General features: G+C 40.6%; 2 protein-coding genes across 2 annotated transcripts in view; both read left to right on the top strand.

Annotated features, from left to right (window-relative positions):
* The first annotated feature begins 1,591 nt into the window (after positions 1–1,591).
* On the top strand, positions 1,592–6,555 carry HESX1 (HESX homeobox 1). The gene is made up of 6 exons (XM_058813101.1): positions 1,592–1,788; positions 2,101–2,186; positions 4,466–4,724; positions 4,831–5,036; positions 5,339–5,440; positions 6,348–6,555. The coding sequence occupies exons 3-6, from the start codon at positions 4,511–4,513 to the stop codon at positions 6,444–6,446; spliced, it is 621 nt and encodes a 206-aa protein (XP_058669084.1). The 5' UTR covers positions 1,592–1,788; positions 2,101–2,186; positions 4,466–4,510; the 3' UTR covers positions 6,447–6,555.
* Positions 6,556–18,049: 11,494 nt separating this feature from the next.
* IL17RD (interleukin 17 receptor D) overlaps positions 18,050–20,784 on the top strand; it is a 43,071-nt gene continuing 40,336 nt past the window's right edge. Inside the window, exon 1 of the mRNA XM_058812915.1 lies at positions 18,050–18,246. Within this exon, the coding sequence (XP_058668898.1) occupies positions 18,121–18,246 (126 nt within the window). The 5' untranslated portion in view covers positions 18,050–18,120. The remainder of the gene's footprint in view (positions 18,247–20,784) is intronic.

Below are 20,784 nucleotides of genomic sequence, written 5' to 3'. Positions count from 1 at the left end.
GCGCAGGCGCCGGGGATGAGGCGCTCGCGCGCGGGCCCTCAGGGCCGAGGCTCTGGCGGCGTCCCGGGAGCGGCTCCGTGTGGGGGGCGGCTCCGTGTGGGGGGCGGCTCCGTGTGGGGAGCGGCTCCGTGTGGGGAGCGGCTCCGTGTGGGGAGCGGCTCCGTGTGGGGGGCGGCTCCGTGTGGGGGGCGGCTCCGTGTGGGGGGCGGCTCCGTGTGGGGGGCGCTGCGGAGGCAGCCGAGGCCGTGTCCCCGCTGAGGTGACTGCTCGGCAATACGAGTCACGGCTATCAAGCGAAGTGTCCTCCCACCCCTGTCTGACTGTGCTCCACGGGTTGCTGTGGTCTCCTCAGACAATTACCTTGAGGGCCGCTCCGCAGCGAGGCAGCGCTGTTGGGTCCCTGCCGTTCTGGAGCGTCTTTGGCACTCTTTTCTGGAGCATCCCTTTTGGCAAGTCTTATCCCTGCCGTGTGGATGGGCCCCAGGTGGAGGCCAGTCACTTCTGCTGTGCTTGCAGTGAGACGACAAGAGGCCTTAAGCTGAGACAGGAGAGATTCTGATTAGATATTAAAAAATAGTATCTCTGCTCTCTTAGTCTGAATAATTGTGGTGCCCTAAGTTGGTGGCAAATTTTAAATGCTTAAAACTACTGTGAGGGCTCACTGAAGTCAAAACAGATCATTGCTTGGACTTGTGAACTGGTTCAGCTCTGAAATTCCTTAGAATTGTAGAATCCCTAAGGTTGGAAAAGACCTCTGAGATCATAGATCCAGCCATTAATCCAGGAGCCCGTGTTCACCACTAAACCATGTGCCCAAGTGCCACATCCTCACATGTGAACACTTCAGGGATGGTGATTGTCAGTGCCACCCTGCCCATGGAGAAACTTTTCCCAATATCCAACCTAAACATCTCCTGGCACAACTTGAGGCTGTTTCCTCTGGTCCTGTCACTTGTTACCTGGGAGAAGAGACTGACCCCCACCTGGCTACAGCTTCCTTTCAGGTAGTTTAATCTTAGTAGACTTGATGATAGTTTTTAGCTGGGGAAAAACAAAACCAAAACAAAAACCTATTCCCTTGTTGGTTTTGCCTTTTTGGGACCAGGTGAACCTAGTCCAAGACCAGATTAGAAAGTGCATGAAGTCGTTCAGCAGAGCAAATGATTAATGATTGTGCAGTCTTGCTATGAGACCATTCTTCATGTTGTATCAGGTTATGATTTACCATTAAAAGCAGATAAAGGACAGGACTGGTGTGTTAAATCACAAACAATTAAAGATTTTTGAGATGGCTTTTCTTTTGTTTGTTGGTTTGGGTTTTTTGACGGGAGGTGGGTGGGTTTTGGGGTTTTGTTTTTGTTTTTTTTTTTTTTTTGCTGTTGTGTTGTTTTGTTTTTTCCTGTAGGGAGTGGTGAAGAAATTTCCAAGTTAATACTGTTCAGTCAATTAATTTGCCAGCTCAGCTGGTGACTCACCTGACTGAAGCAAGTCTCAGCACCTCTCCCTTTGCCTGTCAATAAGGATAATAATTCAGGGTTATCTTACAGGTGTTTTAAAGACTAAGTCTTGTATCTGCAGTCATGTGACAGGACATTAACATTGGTTCATGACAAATAAATGTATCTGCTTTGTGGTTTTGAGACAGTTAACTTGTGACCAAGCTTTACAGCAGCCTTTACAGCAATAAGAATGACTTTGTTTTGTGCTGTAAGATCGTTTTCCTGTGGAATTCAGGAAGGTGGTCACTTAAAGTGGATTTGGTTTAGTTAGCTTTGTGTGTTTACAGCTGTAAGTGGCATCCAAAAGTTTTACTTGAGCTACAAATTTGACTGCAACAAATGTAATAGTAATGAATTGAAAAATCCCTCTGCATCCTCTAATTGTGGTTTTGGTGTTACACTGTTTTCAGCATTGTAGACCTTGTGTTACTGTGTGAGGGTTTTTTGTTGTTGTTTGGGCTTTTTGGTTTGTGGGGTTGGGTTTTTTTGGGTAGGGGTTGTTGATTTCTGTTTGTTATGTTTTGTTGTTGTTTTTTCTGCAAAATATCTGCTAAGAAGCCTTAAAAATGTGGGGAACTAACGCTTGGCACTTTGTCACCAGAGAGAAGAGCAGTGAACAGATCTTCAGAGGATTCCAGATGTGTGCCCTTATGGAGAGAACATTCTGCCCCAGCTGGAGCTGTGTGGGTAAGGTACTTTGCTTTATTTGCAGTGTTTCCCACTTGTTAACACACTGTTTCTCATACTTTTGCTAGTAGCAACCTTGGATTAACCTGGAATTTACTTGCATTCACTTAATCTCCCTGTGTCAAAATAGCTTTTACTTCAACCAAGAAATAGCTAACTGCTTTTGTTTTGTGAAAATTGGTGTTACCATTTTAGGGTATTCTTGCTTTAAAAAACTTGGGAATTCTGAACTTGGCTTTGAATATAATACTTGTTATTCATGTTAAAAACATATTGGAAAGAGAGCTTATGCAGCATGACTTCTGAGGTGGTGAGATACTGGGTAAAGAGGTTGTGGGAAAGGTGAGGTGAAAGGCAAATTTTTGGAGTGTGGTAAGTAATGAAGAAAGATAAGATATGTATCATTTATACCCTTTTAAAAAGCTGGAACTGTTGCCCAGGCTCCAGTGCAAGGTGACCCAGCAGTGGGTGAGAAGGGTAAAAGGCAGCCAGGGCAAGGGCTGGGCCTTCAGACCAAAGCCCCCAAGAGCTCTCGGTGTGGTCTCCTCAGCTGCTGCAAACAGCCAGAACGAGAACTCCATCTCCTAGAGAGATGAACTCCCCTGTCCCTGGGCAAAAACCAGTGGTGCAAAGTCTGAAAGGGTGATTAGTTTCCTGCCTCATCAAGTATGTGATGCTGTAAGAGGATTGGATTTGCATATCCAAGGAGCAGTGACTTTTCCTATTATTGGTTACTTAGGATTCCCAACTTACTGTTTGCTGTGTTGCTCTAATTACCCCTACCAAGGTATTCAGTTAAAAGTCCCTAGGTAATTTCAAATGGGTTGCAAGGTAGCATTGCTCACTACTGATGAGCCAAAACAATGAAATTCAGCTTTCAAGGGAAGGCTTAAGGCCCATAAACGGTGACTGGAGCTCATCTTGCAAGTGAACATTGCAGGTGGATGCCTGCTGCTTGAAGATCCCTTGACCTGTGTGAGAAGTGTCCTTGGTAAGGTCACTTCTGCAAGTGTCACTCTTTTAATAGTTTGGTTTGACAACGATCTTACTGCACAGCACAAAGCCAGGCCAGAAGGAGGGGTAACTTTTCCACCTGAAATAAAAATACTGTGTTCATGTTTGCCTGGTTTTTTTGGACAAATCTTGATTTTATAGTGTCTCTACAGAAATTCCTCCTTTTCTTTGCCTGAACCAAAAGCTGGTTTTGAGCATGTGATGTAAACTGCGCTGTGACTGACTGATGAGCTTGAATATAAAAATGTTATAGTCTGTATTTTATTATAATGGATGAAATCAGAATTCTGTCAGACTTTATTACAAAGCCTTTATCTCCTTTCTTCCCATTACTCATAACTTTTTTGTGTGATTTTAAGTGTTGGCTCTGTAGGATTTAAACATACTTCTGTTTGCTATAAACCTACAAGGAGGGAGAGACATTTGTGAGAAAAAGTTTTACTTGAGCTACAAATTTGACTGCAACAAATGTAATTGTAATGAATTGAAGAATACCTCTGCATCTTTTAAACCTGTAAATTTGAGTGTACTGCTTCTATTATGTGAAGTTTTGCTTTTATGTAGTGAAGAATTATCAGGAAATTTCACATCTGGTACGTTTCAAAAAGGCTGCAACAAAGTTATTTTAATAAGAAAAATGAATGCATGAATTATTTAAAATAGTTGGTGCAACTGTTCCTATTAACTAATCCAGGCACTTGGAAGGCAATTACACTGAGCTTTGACAACACTGCCAACCCACTGCACAGTGCCTTATGCCAAAAGCTATTGTTGTTTTATTGACCACGTTCACCATTACATATGCATATGAAAAAACAGAGGCATTTTCATCGGGATTACCCTAATAGCATTAAGAGATTATTTTTTAAATTTCCTTGGAAGGAAATTCACTTGAATGAGATTACTTATTACTTGACTGGTTTCCTATCATGCTTCTATGTTTAGGTAAGTGGAGTCCATTAGAGTATAAAGTTTTTTAAAAAACTGATTTTATACATTAATGATTTCAAATAAAAGAGAAGTACTATATTTGTGCACAGCTTCTTTTGAGAAAGTGAAGTCGATGCTCTGGTTAGGAGAGATAACACTTTTTGTCCCCCTTGGTGGCCCCCCTAGTGTCACCATTAGTTGCTAATTACTTGCAAACAAATAAACAATTAACTCCTCGTGCCTCTTGGTGGGAGAGTTTTCATTGACATGCTAAAACTTTCTAATAAAAGATTTTAATTAATGACGTTACAAATCCAACCCCCTTGTCAACACAGCTATAAGGAGGCCTTGTGGAGAAATGCAGGCGCAGTGCCCCTGCTATGCTGGCTGAGGGCGAAGGCATGGCCGCTCCCTCGCTCTGTGCTGCCGCCACGGCGGCCTCTCCGCAGCGCCGCAAGGTGCCCGCCTTTGGAGACAGCAAAAGCACGCACTGCTCCTTCTCAATTGAGAGCATTTTGGGGCTGGAGCAGAAAAAAGATGGCATTCCAGCTGGGAAACCTCACAGACCCTGGATGGATGCATGCACCAGCTTGGGTGAGTCAGTCTGTTTTGTACCCCTTCAGTTCTTACCCCTTAAGATACTGGCGTGTTTCTACTACAGACCAGTAAACTGAAGCTCTCCTTTTCTTGCTCTTTCTAGTTCTAGGTGATGACAGTAATCCCCGTCTGCAAATCCCTGTTGTTTGCTATGAAAATCCATTATTTCATGCTAGAAGTGATCCAGTGCAAGAGGAAAACGTTTTGAAATGTGAAAAATATTTTTCAGTCACTGAAAGGCTGTCTTTCAAACGAGAATTGAGCTGGTACCGGGGTAGAAGACCAAGAACGGCATTCACTAGAAGCCAGGTAGGGCTTTCCTTAGCATCTAACAAATGGGTAACAATGTAGTTGAGTAAAATGTTGGAAGGAACTTCTAACAGCTGCTAAGTTCAGTGTGATGTACCTCTGCAGAGAGAAATGTCATCAGGAACTAGTGCAAATTAACAGGAATATTGCTAATTTCAGCAGATCTGTGTTTATGCATGGAATCATTGTGCAAACACTGATCAAAAGTCTCCCGTTGAAAAAACTGAGCTGTTATTTTATTTATGTATTACTGCTATGAACATAGTGTTAACTATTCAACAAGTGTATTTTAATCTCCTCAGATTGAAGTCTTGGAAAATGTTTTTAAAATGAACTCCTACCCCGGCATTGATATTAGAGAAGAGCTAGCTCGCAAATTAGATTTAGATGAAGACAGGATCCAGGTAATTAAAGACTTATTGAACTTTTCTGTAATTCCAGCTATATGTACCCTCTGCTTATATACATAAGTGGTTTGATAGCAGTGATGAGAATTTAATGCTCTCAATTTAAACCAATGTATATACAAGAAACATGCCTTCAATGATTTGTGAAATGGAAACCGTTGAATTCCTTCTGAAATCTAAAGCCTTCCATAGCACTGATGAGGAATTAATCACTGTAATATTGCCACAATATCTGCTCTGTTAATCTCTAGTTATTATCTGCAGAACTTGATAATTTTCTTAAAATAATTTTTATGTTTTGCTTGTCATCGTATTTGAAAAATAAATTCGAAACAGGCATGGACATAATGTGTGAGACTGCCAGCAGAGCATAGGTGTGTTAAACCTGTGTTTGAACCTATGTCTTTCTCTGGCCAAAAGCAAAATCTGTTCAGGAATGTTAATTATTGATTTCCAGGTAATTCCATGTGATAAGAAGCACACTGTAAACATAAGAATTTGCTTTGTTGTTTATCAGGCTTTTGTTGCAATTATTATATTGGGCTTAATGAGAAACTTGATGCTGCAAATAGTTAAGCAGATGAAGAAATAGCACCATAAGACATGTGTGAATTCCAGATGTTCAGGATCTTCCAGGATCTGATTCTGTCACTGACTTTAATACCAGTTTTTATATTAATTACAGTGAAGCTGATCTCATTTTCCAGTTAACCTGGGGGTATTATTTTCTTTGTCTGTGGTGTTAAAATTACAGGCATCTGCAGATTTTAAATTTATATTGAACTTGCAAGCTGCTGTCATCACACAAAATATTGTCCTACTGTGTGAATACTTTTAAGTTTCAAATATTATTCTGCTTCCACTGCTGTGTTCCTGAAAATCTTCCCTTCTCTTTCAATTTCAGATCTGGTTTCAGAACCGCCGTGCAAAGCTGAAAAGATCCCACAGAGAATCTCAGTTTCTGATGGTGAAAAATACTTTCACCTCCAGCCTGCTGGAGTAGAAGGAAGGATGGTTTGCTGTTACAGTACTGCTACAGAAAATGAAGAATTGTTCATAACCTGTATTAAGTAATATGTAATTAAGTAATAGTAATTATGATTTTATGCCCAGATTTGAAAGTTTATTATAATTTTCATTCAAATAAACTGTAAATACTTATTCTAATCTACTTTTTGTGGAAAAAGTGAACTTTTCCTACATATACTTGAGTAAGTATTTTCAGAGATTTTGAGATATTTTTGCAGTTTAAAACAATGCAAACCCTAGGTTGCACAAGAATTTCACCTATTATGAATTACTGCAGATGACTTGACAAGCTTTCTGGTGTTAGAAGAAGTCTGTTTCAAGTCTGAAATAAACTGTATGCAAAATAGATTTTGCTACAGGGAACAGTTTGTTGCATTGCAGTTTAAATAGCTTATTTATAAAGAGTATGATAGTTTTCATGAATAAGATAATTTTAGAAAAAGGTGTCTCCAATGGAAGGAATAATATTCAACTGACTTCACTTTTAACCATTGCTCAGTTAAAAGAAGCTGACAATTATGATATTTTTATGTAATTTTAATTAATTTAGGTTATTTGCCTATTTAATTCTCTAACTTGGTTATCTCCTCTCGTGTCAGTATATCTGTTCCAGTTATGGAAATTGCCCTATTATCTTTTAATGACAGAATGTAGCATGTCATGGGATCAGATCAGTGGGGCCAGACCAGATATCCAGATCATTGCCATTAGTTTTAGGGTGTTGAATTAATTTTTATCAAACAGTACATGAAAGTTAATTATCCCCATATTTGATATTGAACATGAAGTCAAGGAGAGCCATATACCAAAAAAAAACCCCTCAAGTCTTTCTTCATTGGCACAAGGTAGGGAAACATTGTGAGTTCAGGTTGATGCTGCTCTTTGTTCAGCAGGGCTCTAAGCACTTGCCTCATGTGCTGGTGACCTTCAGTGTTTCTTGCTCAACATAAATTCCACATTATCTCATGAACAGACAAAGTTTATTGCTCTTCCTTTCTTCATGCTTGTATCCATGGCTGTTGTCCAGTAGGATGAAAGGTAAGTTGATAAAATAGGGTGATTGAAAAAATCATTTTATGTAGTCTCATACTAGGAAAAGCTAAAGGGAGGGATGATCTGACAGTCCTTACTTACAATTTTGAATTACAGTTTGAGCTACAAGAGATTAAATAAAAAACATTTCTATATTTTCTGAAAAATATCACTGAAAAACTGCATTACTCTAGAACTGGGTGACAGATATTGGCCCTTCCATGTTTTTATCTTCATTGGCTCATTGCCTTCACTTTTATCCAGAACCCTAAAAATCTTTCATTGTTTGGCTTTGCTCCTGGAAATCTTATTTTAGTATGGAAATAAGAAACTTTTATCTGATATTGAAACATTATTTTTTGTGCTTTTTTTGATTTGGGAAATAACATTCCTAACTGAATCCTGTTATAATCCTGCATTCCAAAATACTTAAGAGAACCACAAGTAAAGCAATTTAAATTGAGCCAGATCCATTAGGAATAGTTTTTAGAGAAGTTGAAATCTCAATTCAGATACCTGCCTGATCTGGTAAAGGCAAAGACAATATTGGGAATGCATTCTTTTATTTTGTTTTTCTTCACACCTCAAAACGTATATTGCCCATAGCTTAACCTCATTGCAGGTAATCTGAAACTATTGTCTACTTTGCTTCTGGAAACAAAGTTTCCAGCAGCAGCAGATTAGACTAATCTGTACAGATTGATTGCTTAAGAACCTTGCTCTATTATCTGGCAAATACCTAAATACACCTAAAGTCTGCTCTAATGGAACTGGTCTCAAGTGACGGAAGTCTGACAAAGCAATTTAAGAGAAGCTGTAGAACAGTGGCAGAATAATAATAGCACCAGCCCTGCTATCCTGCTCTCCATTAGCAAATGTTACCAGCAGGGTCTTTAGTGTGAGATGTTAGCAGTGTCCCACACAATGCTAAGGGGAAAAGAATTTAAAAGCAGAGTTGCATTATTTGCTTCATTTGGCTTAGCTTGTTCTTCCCAGAGTAAAGGAATCAGCAAGTCAAAAAAGAGCATCTCACTTTACATTTATACCTGTTTTGGCCAGCATGGCTTTAAATTATGCCCATCACTTTCTCAAATACAGCTGGATTTTTTTCCACCTTGAGAAGTGTTAGGCTGGACTTCACAGGGTCTTTGTCCTGTCCTGGCAATATGCAGGGCTGCCTTGGCAATGTGTGTGACAGTTGTGTTGGCTGTGCAGGAACAGCAGTGGGGGAGGCCACCCTGCATGCTGGAATCCAGCCCTGCTCTTCCATTCCTTGGATTGATTTAGTTTCCATATTAATTGTTAGATTGATGATCTTTGTCTCTTTATTTTAAAGGACTTGCCTAATTGGATGGGAAATAGAAGGTATTTTATTATTAAAAATACTTTGGAGCTATAGTGATTGACCTGAATTATTATTTCATGCCCTGTTATTTGTTTAATGGATTCATCTTGAATCGAAGTCACATTCTGTTATTTTACATGAGCAATTTATAGTATCTTGTGTATGTATTTGATAATGAAAGAGGAAAAAGACAAAGTACAATAATCATTATATGAGAGGGAGCTGGGACTGTTCAACCTCTTGGGGGGCATAAGGATCCCACCTGATTGCTTCAAAAAGGGAATTCTTGTGGTCACAATGAGGGAGAGGAAACCAGGGCTGCTGAACAGCTTTCAGTTCTAGATTCCTTTGTGGGGGAATAGTGCCTGGACTTGTGTGACATGAGGGGAAAGGGCTACAGAAAATATGGAAACCAGTCTGTCTATTCTGGGCACCCAAAGCTGATACTGGTGGCCAGCAGCATTTTCAGGAGAATCCCAGGAAGGGTGAAGTGTTGCCTTGCATGACCCAGTGTTGCCACTGAAGTTTTGCTTTCTTGGATTAACTAACAAATGGAAAATTATCATGTACTTTTTGAGTTTACAGCAATAAATTGGATTTCTTTTAATACCTATTTTTTTTGCAGGATACTCTTTAAGCAAGGAGGTAAGAACATGATGAAAAATGCTTAGGGATATGGGCTTTGGTGTAGCTGGGTGTGATTGCCAGTGAACCCTGGGTATGTTTTACATTTGATCACATGGATGTGCTGTGGGGCTGGTATTAGAGTGACAGAATAAGCACTGCATTGCTTGTGCCTTAAAAAATAAAAGGAAAAAAGAACAAAAAAGCAGTGAAAGGACAGATTTTGCAAGTGTGTTTTGATCCATGTTGTGAATCAGTGTGAAGTTCAGCATCTTGAGCAGAGTATGTTGTGGAATCACACAGGTGCAGGTAGTGCTTTTGATATTAAATATCAGGCAGGGTGATCTGACTTGGGATGTTGTAAGGATGTGTATGTGTGACCAGTAAAATTGATACAACACCTAGACTGAAAGAGAAGTAAATATTCCTTCTTTCTGCATTTATGTTCCAGGATTTTTTTCTCCTAGCTCCTAAACCAAGTTTTCCTCTGCCACTAAGATGGCTTGAAGGACAGAAGTAGGCAGGTGGTATAAGATAGTCCCCTTCATTAAAAATTATCTATGTCATTAGTCTTGTTATTAATCACTATGAAATATAGGGACTTTGCAATTTTTAAATTGCATATGTTTCAAACTCATTATTTTATTGTGACCTTTAAAAAAAAATCCATAACCTTGCATCAACTCAATTATTGCACCTTCTTTTTCTCTGATCCTTCCTTGCTCTCTTAGAACTGAATTTTTATTTTACCAGTCCATGACATTTTACTACTTCTAAGGTTTTAAGTGCCTGACCACAATTTCTAGATGCTGGAGCATTCTCTTGTCTGTATAACCAAATTATGTCTTATAAAATGAAAATTAAAAAAATATTTTATTTATATATTTCCTACTTTTAATCTTTAGAATTTTATTGTATGGATCATAATAGTACTCCAAAGTATCTTGTGATTCAGTTTCTATGAATGATGCCATATTAAGGAAATTAAGAAGATAGCAGATAAAGTATTCTGCACTAAAAGTCGGTGGCTGTTTATTTGGCTTTTCCATATAAATTCAGGCTTTAAAGTCACGCATTTTGAAACGGTTTTAGTCTGTGTTTGAACTGCCTAGAAAAGTGCTGGGCTGCTTCTGTCCTCTAGAGGCCGGGTTTAGCCATGACAGCCCCACTGCTGTGGGATTTAATCCGCGCTCTGCAGCGGGGCCGGGGCACGGCGCGCCCGCAGGGGATTGACTGATCCTTCCAATTACACAACATTTGTGACCCAATTGATGTTCTGCACACGTACAGGGCCTGATTTCCCAAAGCTCTGAGTGCTCAGTATTGAACAGAACTTAGTGACGGGTGGGTGCTGAATGTTTTTGATGCTCTGAACAGCCAACCTTTTAAAATCTTACCTCTAAATGAATTTAGGCTGCTGTTGGGACTCTGTGTCTGTAAGACTGCCCAGCTTTGTCAGTTTATGGTAGGAGAATATTTTCACATTCCAGAAAGGAATTCTCAGGCAGGGTCTCTTCACAGAAAGGGTTGTTAAACATTGGGGCAGGCTGCCCAGGGAGATGCTGGAATTGCCATCCCTGGACATGCTCAAGAGACCTCTGGATGTGGCACTGAGTGCAGTGGTCTGCTTCAGAGTGTGGTGGTTGGTCAAAGGTTGGACTCCATCTTAAAGGTTTTTTCTAAGCTAAATGATTCTGTGAAAGCTTATGACAAAGTATCCTGCAGTTCTAGAATAACTCCACTCATTATGGTGTAAAACTTAGAATGACTTCTGCTACAATATCTACTAATGTAATTCTTCTGTGATGATAAATACAGTGTTGTCAATGCAAATATTTGCCAGGCAAAAAACTTATTGCCACCAGATTTTCATTTCACCAATTGTTTCATCACATTAGAAGGATAAGAAATTACTTTGTGCTGTTTAAATACTGTGCACTTTTTAACCATTCTAATTGCTTTTCAAAGAATTCAGTTAGAGCAAAATATTAAAAAATATCATATTATCCATCTGTCATGATTCAAATATTTGTAGGATTCTCTAACTTCAGAGTAGCATTCCATTGTGTGCTATGGGATGTGGCTGTCTGACAATATTCCTGTAGTTTGCTGTAATTCATTTTGGCAGAGAAAGGAAGTCAGAGGGAAGCATTCTCAGGAGGCATCAGCTGTGCCCTTAGAATGCTGAGACTTCTGTAAAATTTAAGGTGGTTACATGGAAAATCTTTTCTTGGGGATGTTTTTGTTGAAATTAAAAAAACTGATCCAGTCTTTTCCTTCTTTCCTATGTAAACATACAACTCTGGGCAGTTAGTTTTATCACAATTTATAGTTTAGGAGGACTGGTGTTTTCAGTGGTTGCTACTATTGTAATCTAATTAGAAAGAAATAACGTTAATCTATTGTAGTTTACCATATTAACAGGCTTTAACTTTCCATGGAGTGTTAACAAATCTTGTTCACTGCATTTCAGTCTGTTATTATCTGCATATTTATCTTACTCTTTCCAAAAATAAGCAGCTAACTCAATCCTGATATCCAACTGCTTCAGATTTGTGTTTTAAAATAATATGCCCGACTGTAGAGAAAAAGAACCATGAGTTTGTTTGTTAGAGAGGTAGAGCTGCCAGCAACAATTGTCATTCCTGATAGGGCTCTTCCTCTGTTTTTTTCAGCCCAGCCATGTAGAACTGCTGTGCATTCTTTCATAAATCTGTTATAAAGTGTTCTAAAATTACACTGGAATATTTTGGGGAATATTTATCATATAAACAAAAACAAACAAAAAAAGGAGATTTCCATATGCTTCCAGCCTTGGTATTTTCTTTCATTTGTGTATTTCCCCTTGTGGAGTAGAATGATGTGCTATTGACAAAGGGCTTTCCAGTCTTCTTCCACAGTGGTTGCACAATAGTCAAACTTTTTTAAATTCATCCAGTCATGTTTCTATTGTTCTGCAGTGGTATCTGGTACAAGTGTCTCTATGCATTTTAATTGCAAAAAATGTCAGAACATTTTCTTTAGCCTTAATTACCCTTAGCTTTTGGCATCAAATAACAAATGATGTCATCCCAAAGTGCTTGAGCAAATAGCTCTCCCTCAGTTAAATGGGAAAGGGTTTAAGGCAGGTTATGCTCAGTGAGGGGTCCCTTAGTGTGCTAGGATTAATTTTGCAGACATTGCCACAGGATGCTGTTGAATTGCACAATGGACATTAAATCAGGTTAGGGTTGTTCTCCCTCCCCCATGTTTCCCTGCAGAAGGAAAAGGACAGGCTGTCTGCAAGGGAAGCATTGTGCTGCAGTAAGAAAGGGTTGAGACTAGAATTAAAACTGGAAACTTTTGCAAAGGTGCTACTTCATTATAATTTCTGGCATTTATTCAAACTGCATTGTGAGGATCTTGGTTTGCATTTTTAATAGCTGTTTGAGATAAAATTTCTATATTGCAGAAATACATTATTTTAAAATAATTGAACATTACAAATTATTCATTTGTTGTTAAATAATAAAACATTGATAACTTTGAGGATACAGTTGTTGGTTCAGAATAATTTCAGTTCAACATGAAAAATGACTCATCCATACAATTTTCAATTTTCTTTGCATCATAAATCTACTCTTCTTTAAAAGTGCAGTTTCGTATTACCCCTAATCCAATGTAACAGAAGACTGCTGCTGAAAGATGCAGTCCTGCCCTGCTCCCTCAGAAACAACATGTGGCCACAGGGTGAGTCACTTTGGGGTGCTTTTGGAGCAGGGAGGAGTGTGCTTGGTGGCACATCATGAAGTTGAATTATCTTAGAGAACTTCCTTTATTATATTCATGTGAACAAACAGATACAAAACTAAACAGAAATACAGAAATCAGACATTTGACTGCAAATATTTTCTGACGGTAGAAGGAGGAGGCATCTATACAATACAGGGAACTGTGAGGTCTGGGGAGGGGTAACATTATATGAAGATTTGCATCCACGGATCACTGACAAATTGTTAATTTGATGGTGATCAGAAGTAATTTTCATATAATAGCTGTTTAGTTTAGTTCAGTCATTTCCTTTTCACCATAACATACTCCTACATCTGATGCTGACTTGAGCCTCTAGGAATATAGGACGTCAACTTCTCTGGTCATTAAGTGCAATTTCCTGTAGAAGAGATTAAGTCATCCAGAAAGGTCACAAGACCATTCAGTCCCTTCTCTCTGAACTCTACAAGCCTCAAAACATCCCCAAATATCTGGAGATGGACTTGGGATTTTTGAGAAAAATCTCAAACATGACACTGTGACAAAAAAAAAAGTGAGCAGGAGGGAAACTCTGTGGGATTCTGGAGGTCTGGCTTAGGCAGCAGAGAGGATTGGATGCTCCATTTCAGGACCTGCTGCAAAGCATCTGGATATGGAAATGGCTGGCAGTGTCAAAGTAGAATTCTTGCATCCAATTCCACTTTCCCATCTGGCCACAGCAGCAGCTCCTGCAGAAGTGCCAATAAAGGTGTGGCCCCAGCAGGAGGCAGCTGGCAGCCAGGACAGCCTGCTGGGTGCTCTGCCACTCCTGAGAGAGCAGCACCACTGGAGTGGAACTCTTCTCGAGGCTCTCAGCCACTGCTACTGCCTGGATGACCTCAGCAAGTGGAGTATGTCTCTACAGACAGCAGCAAATTAAAACCAAAGAATGCTACACACAGGGCTCTTTTCCTGTCTTACTGAGGCACAGAGTCTTTCCTGACTCCAAATCTAATTATTGGTTTAGCCCTGAGCATGTGTGCAAGACATAAAAGCAGGCATCTTTGTGACTTGGTGCTTTAGTTTCCCCATCTATAAACTGAGACTGGTAATACAGATCTTTCTTTGAGAACACTGTGTTTCATGAATTTTTGTCACATTTCTCAAGGCATAATGTTTTAATATTTGCCTTCATAAGATGGGTATTCATAACAATTGATAGATTTGATTCAAATTTCAATTTTATGGCTTGAGGTTGTTTTCTTATCAGTTGATAACCTTTCACTTGAGCCTGGCCAGATCATTTGAAACTATGGCATGCATAATACAGAAGATTCCATGGAAACAGAATTTTTGTGACCTCTGACACAGGTGGAAATTTTCATGCCCTTGCTGGGAGTGTCCACATCCATTTCACACTTGTTAGTTTTGTTCCTAAGATTTGATCATGGACGATGGTTCTTCCTCTATTTTATGCTCAGTGCTCATCCCATAGATAAACCATCCCCATGGAAATGGGACAATTTCATGCAAATGGCTGCTTTCAAAAGATCTGATTTTCTGTCTTCAAAGATCTGCTGGATGAAGTTCCAGCAGACCCTCACATTGAGGGATTTCTGTTCTGGGATCTCTTTTTGCACATTGTCTGCTTGGTTCCCTGCATCTGATGCTCTTTTCCTAACAGTGGGCAGTGTCTGTCTGTAACAGGAGTTATTGACTCACTGCAATATTGTGATATTGCAATAGCCATGATTGTCTGACTTAGCTGAATACTCTACAAGCCTGATGCACCCTTTCTGCCCCAAAGGGAGCTGTTTGAATGATTTCTTTTGCAGTTAAGGTCAGTCTCTCTTGGGAGAGAATTCAGTGCTAGAAATATGAACTATGGATGGAGCATAAATCCAAGAATGAATTTTCTTTGAGCAATAGAAAGATTTTGTAGGGAGTTTTTAACCATATTGCTGGAAATTTTTGGTCCATGAGTTTTCATGTATTTATAGGAATTGCTGAGTTCTCTCTGTCTCCTCCATCTGGGAACAGCTGCTCAGAAAGGAGAAGGAAAAAAAAACCCCAGATTTTTAGCTTTAAGCAAGATGGGAGAGTGGCAACCAAAACCAGCTGTAGAATGCAGGATACTGATACCCATGACTTTTGGGTATTATGCATTCTATACTACTCAGAAACAAGAGACTGTTGTAAAAAGGACAAAGGAACCTAGAGACAAGCAGAGTCCCCACCGCCACTTTTGCCCTTCCATGAGCTCACAGCAGTTTGGAGACTCCTGTTAGAAACATTAACTGCAGTCATTTGATTCCTGCCTCTCCACTACTGTTTTCCACCAAAGAATTCAGTGGAAATTATTCTAAATGGATCTGAAGCAATGCAATACTTCTGTGTTCAGGCAGTGCACTCACAGGAGAGGCTGGACATGGTGGCAGCATGGAGGAATTGTCTTTCAGATGTGTCATTTGTTATTAGCTTAGGCTGAAGTGGTGGGAAGGAAGTATCAGTGCTGGTTTTGTCTGATGGCATCTTTGCTTTGTGCTGCTAGGTTTGAGCTATCAGTAAATGAGGCAAATCATTTTGCTGCTTTCTGGACACTGCCAGTGTAACAGTGGCACCTGTGAGTTCTTCAGTTGTTCTGCTAGAAGGCATTGCCACTATTTGTTGTGTGTCTGTTTTTGTTAAAAACATCATAGACTAATGCATCAATAGCTCAGATAATGCTCATTTTGTCTTCACTTAAAAATTACAGCTGCTCCAGCAGTCTAGATCTCAGCTAACAGAAAAAGCCAAACAGTTTCCCCATGGTTTAGAAGATTTAATTGCAGATCTATGGCATTATGTCCAACAGGGAATCCTCGCTTGTCAAAGGTGGTTATGGGAAGCAGAGGTATTTACTGACCTGGAAATGAACTGTACGTATGTCTTCCTTTCTTTAGCCAGGATGCTGTGGTATTTTATGTCCTTTGTAATTAATTCAAACATAAAAGGACTAGTTATTTACAGGTTTTATGCAGCCTAACTTGATTAAAAATAAAAATGCTCATATAGTTCTCATGCCTGTTAAACGACTTCTGAGTAATGCAAGCAGAAAGTAAAGCAGGAATACCCAGACAGAAATGTGTGGTGTACAATGAGAAAATGTACTAAACTTCCATTGTGGCCTGGGCCATCAAAAACATCTCATTATAAAATCAGTGGAATTCCACCTAGAGACTTAATATTACCTTTTTCAGAATTCCAGCCTGCAGGGGAAAGGGAGATCAAAAGTAAGAACCTTTTGATCCCAGAGCAGCAAATAACAATGGCCTAATCTCTAATTTTTGCCAAAAAAATGTTTAATGTAAAAAATATAATTTCTGTTCATGTCACATTGGAGGGCAATAGCCATCCTAAAGTCACAAACCTGTTTTCAAAGCTAACTCTGAGTGCCAGGGCTGTGATCCATCAACTTAAACAAACAGTTTAAGAAAGCTTTATCATATTATTTTCACCACTAGTAACAAAAGATGGAAAACCTATGATAGGTGCAAAACCAATAGTAGTTAAAAATTGCCAGCTGGTCATGTTTCCTTTCAACTGATTGCCTTAGTGGTGGTTTTACATAATATTTCAATCCAAACTCTAATGTCTTTTATAAAATACTGATGGGTTTGTCTGTTCCATTAGGATGTTTTTGTCCAAGATCAAACAGAGCAAACAGAATGTACTAAAATCAAGGTTTTCAAAATAACTGGAGTTAAGTGACATGTAAAAGTGATGTATGACAAGGCCCTGGGCTGTCTCATCTGAAACTGAAGTTAGGGCTACCTTGAGCAGTGGGTTAGGCCTAGTGACCCCTGAGCTCTCTTCCAAGCTGAATTGTCCTGTGCCTTGGAGGAGCCTTGGGCTGCTCTGTCTCTTACATGACTTTGAGAAAAAGGGGAGGAAATGGATGTAATTTACTGATATATTAGACCACCTTGCATTTGATATTTATCAGAAATGTGATTTATGTTATTTTAAAGAAAAGTGTTTTCATCAAAAAATGTAATGTCAGAATTAACTCCAGTTGAAAAAGTTGAAATATTTATTGCCACTTATAACTTCTTTGCATTTTCAACAATTGAAAATTTTATGATAGTATATTCTTCCAGCTTGTCTTTCTTAATTAAAGAGTAATTAAATAGTAGCTTTGGGAGCTGATGGTGTTTAGCCTGGAGGAGGCTTAGAGGTGGCCTTATCGCCCTCTACAGCTACGTGAAAGGCGGTTGTAGCCTGTGGGGTCTCTTCTCCCAGGCAGTAACAGGACACAGCCTTAAACTGTGCCAGGGGAGGGTGAGGTTGGACATTGGGAGGAATTTCTTCACAGTAAGGGTGATTGGACTTCGGAATGGACTGCCCAGGGAGATGGAAGAGTCACTGTCCACTGTCCCTTGAAAGTATTTAAGGAAAGACTGGACATGGCACTTGATGATCTCAGAGGTGTTTTCCAACCTAATAGATTCTGTGATGTATGAAATCATGTCAAAGATCTATGACTGATCTCCTTGGTACTTCTGTTCCTTGCAATGTAGTGAGTGGATGAGGAATGCGGTACCGCAGCACGGAACGAAGATGGGATCGGCCCGGTACTGGTTTGAAGGCAGGAAGGCAGCAGCCCGCCGGTGTCCGGGGAGCGGGGGGGCTGCCCGGGAAGGGCAGGGTGCAAAGCAAAGCAAAGCAGCCGGAAGGGGTTCTGCTCCCTCCCATTGTTGCCGTTCGCAAGGGCTGGAGCGGGGCGGGGGCGGCGGGGCCGGGGCTCGGGCGAACCCCCCGCCCCCGGGCCGGGCGCGCATGCACACACACACAGCGGCGGAGTCAGAGAGCCGGACAGACCGACAGACCGGCACGCACCCGGCGGCAGCACCGCCGCCCGCCGGGCTCGCTGCGGACCATGGCACCGGGGCTGCAGCTCGGCTCCGTCCTGCTGGCCCTCGCCGCCTGCCTCGGCGCTGCCCGGCTCGCTGCGGGAGCGGCCGGCGGCAGGAGGGGCCCGGCGGCCGAAGCGTGCCCGGGGAGGGTGAGTGGAGCGGAGCGGGGCAGAGCGGAGCTGCCGCTCCCCGCGCAGCGGCCGCGGCGGGCACGGGGCTCTCGCAAGGCGCGGGGGCTGCGCGGGTTCCGCGGGGCTCTGCGGGGCTCTGCGGCCGCTCCGGGCGTGCGGGGCGGAGGGAGGGAGCACTGCCCTGGGGACACTTCTGCAACAAGTAACGCTGCCCCGGGGCTCTGCAGCTGGAAGTTAATTGCGGCCGGGAGGGAGGGTGGCATTTCCCGGCCGGGGATATTTATGGGTTTCTCGCCCAGGGCAGAGGCGGCTCGCAGCCGGCGAGTGTGAAGAAGTCACTCAACAGGTCCTTTACCAGCTCCCTGCTTCCCCGAGCCGACCTGGATAAAAGCGATCGCGGGGGCTTTGTTATTTTAATGATTCGAGGCCGGCTTGGGGTCTTAGCTCCGGGCCTGATCATTATACAGAGGATGTAGGAAATTTACGGGAGGGGGAAGAGGGGAGGAAGGTGATAAACGTTTTGTTACTGGTCCTTGCCTTTTGTTCCCCTTTCTGGTGTGTTTTGGTGTTTTTTCTCGATTGCTCTTCATATTCTTTTTATTTTTCATTTTTTTTATATATACTTCTAATAACTTTTGAGTTGTGTGTTTTGGTTCGTTCCTGTCCTTTCTCCTGATGGCTGGTTACAGGTTTAGTTGAAGCGTGGTGATCCGGGAACGCTGGAGGGAACGCAACTGACTTTCATTGCTTTTCCTTTTTGTTAGACTGTCACTAAGGATTTTCTTGGGTTCAGATCAGTTCCTTTGAGAACGTTGGTGCAACACAGAGTTCAGAAGTTTGTAGGGCATAGTTTAGAAACGCGAAAGCATCGGGAAATATGTAAAAGGAGAGTGTGAAAAAACAAACTTCAAACCCTGGTAAAGCTTAAGATCTAAACTTTTGTGTTGGATGGAGCAGTTACAGGTTTAGAATCCCCTATTAGGTCTTTTTAGCAGAATTAGCAATGAAATGTTTTGGCTCGGTCCGTCTATTGTGTGTTTCACCAGACATGGGCAGGGTACTCAGCAGGCTCATAACACCTATATTTGTGTCAAGTTTTCCATCTTCTATTAAGTAAATTATCACTATTACAAGTCATAATACTTGACTCGTAATACACTTGAATTAATATGTATTGCACAGAAATATGCAAATGCAGTTTGTTCTGGATTAATTTTTTTGCTTACATGATATCATTGTGTGTGTCAAACGGGAATCTATCACAATGTAATTCTTTTAATACAATGATTTTGACTGACTTTTAAATCAGCAAAATTTATATTCTTTCCAACTAGCGTAACCCCCCTTTGTCTTTATTGCTCACAACTAATGTACCATTTTAGCTTTTAAAATATTTGTACTAGTTTCTGGTTCTATTGTATTTTCAGCTTCAAGTTCAGACTTCCCTAGCCAATTTATTAGCTACCTTGTCTGATTGTGTAGTTATAATTTTGTGGTCTGATTTTGCAATACCACCCTTGCACATGATTGCCTCCGTACTGCCGGCAGGGCAGCGTTTATTAGAGTAATGACTGCGGGATGGTACCCATTGTCTCAGTTCTGTGGTATTTATCTTGGGCTGCATGTAAGTTTTGAGTAGACTTGACATGCTATTAAGTGACTGATGGCCCCTCTAACACATTGTCTGCTCTGGAGCAGGGCTGCCTTTGAAGTAGTACCCTGTAGGAAGTAAAGAGACTATTTGCTCTATTAAAATTCCTTGGTATTTCCTCTGTTTAACCACAGGCCACTTCCCCTCTGCCACTCTAAACACTGCAGGGACACTGACTGATTGAAAAGGCACAAGCCCTAAGTAATTGTATCCTATTCAAATAGTTATTCTTATTGCAGGTTATTTATAAGTAGTGTCTAATTAATGTGTGTTAAGGGCATGAGTAAATCTTAACATTTTATATAGAGAAAGTAAAAACGTCTAGTTTGCATTAAATGAAGTGTTTGAATTGAGGTAATTCTCAAGGGCTTAAATAATCTAAAAGTATATAATTTAACTTTTAATGGTTGTTCAAGCAGAAATAAAATGTAGCTAGCCGGGTTTGTATGTGCATTTAGATACATGCACATTGGGTATTCTCCTCTGCTAAAATTGTAAATGTGAGTTGCAGTTCCCTATGGTGAATCTTTTTTTCATCATTTGAGTGTTATTTTTGAGAATCTGTGTTCTATTTTTCTCCATATACACAGAGGTAATATACATACATGCACAAGTAATGCACAAGTTTCTTTCACTGTGCAAAATACAGTTTTAAGTATCCTCAATATTTTGTAGCAGTAAAAAACTGACTTAATGAGAGCATATTACTGGACTATGGTTAAAAGAATTTGATGAGGAACTATTTGTTGGTTTTATTCATAGCTCCTGAAACTGTTAATATCTAATGTTTTCAAAACTAAAAACTAAATCACATTCTAGATGTGACTTTTTGTTTGTTTTACAATTTCCATCACAAAATCTATTTATAGTCTGTATTATGCATCTTCTCTGGTAATACACTGGCA

This window comes from Ammospiza caudacuta, chromosome 12 (genome assembly GCF_027887145.1).
Source record: "Ammospiza caudacuta isolate bAmmCau1 chromosome 12, bAmmCau1.pri, whole genome shotgun sequence".
Classification (NCBI taxonomy): Eukaryota; Metazoa; Chordata; class Aves; order Passeriformes; family Passerellidae; genus Ammospiza; species Ammospiza caudacuta.
Note: the sequence above shows the minus strand (reverse complement) of the source record. Positions and strands in the feature narration are given on the sequence as shown.